This window comes from Microtus ochrogaster, chromosome 5, assembly GCF_000317375.1.
Source record: "Microtus ochrogaster isolate Prairie Vole_2 chromosome 5, MicOch1.0, whole genome shotgun sequence".
Classification (NCBI taxonomy): domain Eukaryota; kingdom Metazoa; phylum Chordata; class Mammalia; order Rodentia; family Cricetidae; genus Microtus; species Microtus ochrogaster.
The window spans coordinates 83,388,471-83,393,292 of record NC_022012.1 but is presented as its reverse complement, the minus strand read 5'-3'; the positions used below and the strand labels follow the sequence as shown (position 1 = coordinate 83,393,292).

Below are 4,822 nucleotides of genomic sequence, written 5' to 3'. Positions count from 1 at the left end.
TATATATATGTATATTTATATATATACATATATATTTCAGTTAGGAATTCTTCAAGTCTTTCAGAGACCTTCAGAATATGGCACTTAAAATGTTTTAAGAGTTTAGGACTTTTCATGACAATGAGACACAGCTGCTACTGGTAACACCAACTACTTCAAGAGGAAGATGGGCATTGAAGAGGCTCCTTATGTAGCTGCTTTTGGGAGCCATTTGGAAAGAAATTGCTCTTGCCTAGACTGCTTGATGAACTGGACATGCGGAACCTGCAGAGAAATGACTGCTGAACTTGCCTAAATGTGAGACCACCCTTTGGGGTTCCTGCTACACGAAAGAATCTGCCAGACATTCTGCAGGACACAAAAGAAAGTGGCTGACAAACTGCCAATGTAGGTAGAACTGTCTTTGAAATTTCCTGCTTCATGGGAAAGTCTACTGGGCCTATAGGCTGAAGATGGATGCCCCAATGGTACAGAAGAACTTTGGGTGACTGTCCAGGTAGCAAGATGTCTCTGTCATTTCTAGAGTTTTGGAAGTTGCTTACAATACATTTCCTGTTAACTTAGGTAATATTGTATCCTTCTGGGGTCTTTGATGGAGTTGAAGAATTTGTAGTTATAGTTTTCCTTAGTTAGTAGATAATTTTAAAGATAAAGTAGATATAAATATTGCAACTATAATTCTTGCTTGATACCTGTTTTGTTATATGTAATTTTACTATGTTAAAGTTAAAGACCTTCGTTTTTTTTTTATTTAAACAGAAAAGGGGAGGTGATGTGAGATTTCCCTCTGTATGCTGTGAATACCATTGGTTAATAAAAGACTGCTTTGAGTCCATAGCAGAGCAGGTCAGAAAGAGCTACGCAGGGAAAACTAAAGTGAATGCTCAGAGGAAGAAGGGCAGAGTCAGGGAGAAGCCATGGAGCCGCCACAGGACACAGATGTACTGAAACTTTGCTGGTAGGCCACGACCTTATGTTGATGCAAAGATTAATGGAAATGGAAATTAATGGAAATTAAGATGTAAGAGTTATTCAATAAGAAGCTAAAGCTAATGGGACAAGCAGTGATTTAATTAATACAGTTTCTATGTAATTATTTCAGGGCTAAGTGGCCAGACAAACAAGCGGCCTTCCTCCAACATGCTACCACACCCAGCCCACTGATAGACCATTAATTTCACTTTAGTGTCTGATTTATTCAAGCAGACTCACATTGTCTAATTATTATAGCTATTATCTAAATTATTCTATTATTAATAAAAACTCAGGAGTCAGATATGGGGTTAAAGTCTGATCAAAAGTAGTGGAGAAGTGACCGATGAGTGCCTCTCTCTCTCTTCTTTCTTAATTCAAACTGCCATGACTCTTTCTAACTTCTCCCTACTTCTTCCTGTGTCTCTCTATACGTCCTGAGTCCTCCAAAACCTCTATGGGTGATTCTGGTCAGTTACTAGCTAGCTCCATCCTCTGATTCACAGTAAACTTTATTGGCAGTCTTAGGAGTGGTCAGAGTGTGATCAATATATCCCACAACAAATTGCCATGTTTTAAATTTGTGAGCACTAAACTCTACCATCAAATGTTTCTCATAGAATAGACTCAAGTTAGTGGAGGGACAGGTCTAGCCTTAATCCAATGTAGCAAATGGAAAAATAAAAAAAAAAAAAAACGAGTCTTGATCCCTTTTCTAAAAATTCCAGAAGAATCTGCAGGTGGCAACAGAGATACCCATTTTTGTTAGCAATGGTGAACACTAGGCAAATGCATGATGGAGTATTGTCTGTTCTCTGATGTGCTCATTGGAGCAAATGGGCAGGAGAACTAGTGAGTGGGTGGCTGGGAAATAGCTCAGTCAGTAAGGTGTTTACCCTGAAAGCATATGGGCATGAGTTCGATCCCCAGATCCCGTATTTTTAAAGATAGGCAAGGTTCTTAGGGCACACCACCCAGCCTTTGCAGCATGACAAGTTCCAGGCCAATGGAGAAAACCCTGTGTGCTATCTAGTTCTTTTATCAACTTGACACAAGCTAAAGTCATTTAGGAAGAGGGAACCTTAATTGAGAAAATGCTTCCATAATATTGAATGTAGGCAAATCTGTGAGGCATTTTCTTGATTAATGATTGATGTGGGAGGTCTCAGTCCAATGTGAGCAATGCTTCCCCTGGGTAGGTGGACCTGGGTGCTATAAGAAATCAGGCTGAGCAATCTATGGGGAGCGAGATAGTAAGCAACACTCCTTCATGGTTTCTGCTTTGGTTCCTGCATCCAGGTTCCTGCCTTGGGTTCCTGGCCTTCCTTCCTTCCTTTCACAATGGACTGCATGCTGTAAGAGGAAACAAACCCTTTCCTCTTCAAGTCACTTTGGTGGCTAAAGTGTTTATCACAGCAATAGCCAACTAGGACAGCCTCTTTCAGAAAGAGAGAAAGGTGGACAGTCCCTGAGCAGTGACCTTCAAGATTGTCCTCTGGCCTTCAATGCATGTGCACACACATGTATGAGTATTAGTGTGAGGAGCACGCACCGTCATGTATACAAACATATGTTGAGGCACACATGTACATACACAGGCACACATGATCTGGGACACACATATGTGTCTGTACTGTGATATCTGTGTGAATAAACCAGATCTCTTTTGGAAAGAAATCGTCACTTGGCTTGTCCCCCAATTCCAGATCAATGGGCATCGTGCCCAGAACTTCAGAACAAAGAAGGGCTGGGCCTGGAAAGCTCACAAGGAGGGCCTAAGTGAGCAGAAGCCTTTGGTCAGACACACGATTTCCGTGTAAAATTTGAGACATGATGAGTGACACTTCATAGGAAGAGAAAGCCAACACAATTTCTCATTTTATTTCTACCTAAAGTGACAGCAGAGAGTTATAAGAAGAGATGATCAGCGAACCCCTCTTTCTGCAAGGCCCAAGACGCCATGGATCTGGGCTGAGGCTCCCTGGGAAAGCTTGGCCATTGGCTCGGTGTTTTCACTGGGTAAGGAAAGCACAGGCTTCCAGGAGTGCTGTGGGACACAGAAAGCAGGACATTCAGGAACAGATTTTTTTTCCTCAAATCTATAAATCAAAGAGGTCTTGAAAACACTATCCCAGCCCTGCCCCACCATTGTGAGTCAGGGCTTGCCTCATCCCCCCATGTGTTCTCTGCGGCCTCTTCTAGCAATTGTGGCCTCCTGCTCTGACCTGGGGGCCACTTGACTCCACCTCTAAGTGAATCAGCTCACACCTCTCAGGTCCACAAGACACTCGTGGTCCTCTGACTTCTAAAATGTGCACAGTGAAGAGCGATCTATTTGCTCATCCTTCGTCTGCAAACAGTGGCTGAGCATCTGCCTTGGGTGAGTCACTGTGCCATGAGCTAGGGGCAGCATGGGAAGCAGCTCTGTCCTTGGGCACGTGGCCTCTACACCAGTGCTACCTGTTCACATGGTTTATCCAATAGCCCTAGGTCAACCTGCAATACAGTAGCCCAAGAAGCCAATCAATACAGAACTTGGCTCCTCATCTCTGTGCAATCAGCATGGGGAACCTGATAAACCTTTTTGTAGGATGGGGTATCCTGGGCATTGCTTGCTAACTACCCAGCTTTACTGCCAGGTACCAGCACTACATACAAAACTGCAGTCATCAAAAATGTTTCTAGGAAAGGCCAAATGTCTCCTTTGGGGACAAAAATCATCCTAAGTTTAGAACAGCTAACAAAGAGATTCTGGGCCTGTTCCTACCCCTGGACCACAACATCTGCCAGGCCTCTGCCTCTGAGTGGGGGACCAGATATAGGGATTCACAAGGCCACTGTGCACAGGGAGTCGGTGCATGCTGAAACTTGAGGATCACTTCTGAAAGTCCTTCAACGATCTGAGTGTGCGTGTGTGTGTGTGTGTGTGTGTGTGTGTGTGTGTGTGTGTGTGTTTGTGTGTGTGTGTGTGTGAATGTATACTTATTTGAAATCTTTTTTTGAGATAGAGTTAGGGCTTCAGGTACCTCAGACTGTTTTCAATCTCCATATTTAGCAAAGGATGACTTTGAACATCTGATCCTCCTGCCTCTACTTTTTAAGTATTGTGATTACAGGTGTGCACCACCACAACAATCTATGTTAGAGATTGAACCCAGGGCTTCATACGTGATAAGCAAATACGCTACTAACTGGGCTACATCTCTTGGCGCTCTTCCAAATGGTGTTCAAGAATTAAATTATACACCTTCCTATATTTGAATTTATTTTGTTATGTGTATTGGTGTTTTGCATGCATCATGTATGTCTGAGCACCCCATGCATACCTGGTACCCACAAAGGCCAGAAGAGGGTGTTAACTCCCCTGGAACTGGAATTGCACACATTGTGAGCTGCCACATGGACAGGTGCTTAGAACTGAACCCAAGTCACCTGGAAGAGCTGTGGGTACTCTTACCCCTAAACCAATGTTTTGGCTCTACATTTTAAGTTTTTAAGGAATTTGTATTTCTACATGTATTTTGGCCTCTGAACTTTGACTTTTCCTGTTGTGGAATATTACTTGAACTATGTAAAGATGTGCTACTACATTTGTTTATACTGCAGAGTATTATTTTAACTTTGTAAAGGTGCATTACACTTGTTTATACTGCATTCATTTAACTAGGCAAAGATGTGTTGCTGTTTTACCTTACCTGCCTAAGGCATCTGATTGGTCTAATAAAAAGCTAAATGGCCAATAGCTAGACAGTTGAGGGATAATTGGGGCTGATGGGCAGAGAGAATAAGTAGGAGGAGGAATCTAGATGAGAGAGAGAGAGAGAGAGAGAGAGAGAGAGAGAGAGAGAGA

The 4,822-nt window shown here is 42.7% G+C and overlaps 1 protein-coding gene across 1 annotated transcript in view; it reads right to left on the bottom strand.

Annotated features, from left to right (window-relative positions):
* Positions 1-2,869: 2,869 nt before the first annotated feature.
* The window catches only part of Ltf (lactotransferrin), a 27,300-nt gene continuing 25,347 nt past the window's right edge, over positions 2,870-4,822 (bottom strand). The window contains exon 17 of the mRNA XM_005348009.3: positions 2,870-3,019. Within this exon, the coding sequence (XP_005348066.1) occupies positions 2,985-3,019 (35 nt within the window). The 3' untranslated portion in view covers positions 2,870-2,984. The remainder of the gene's footprint in view (positions 3,020-4,822) is intronic.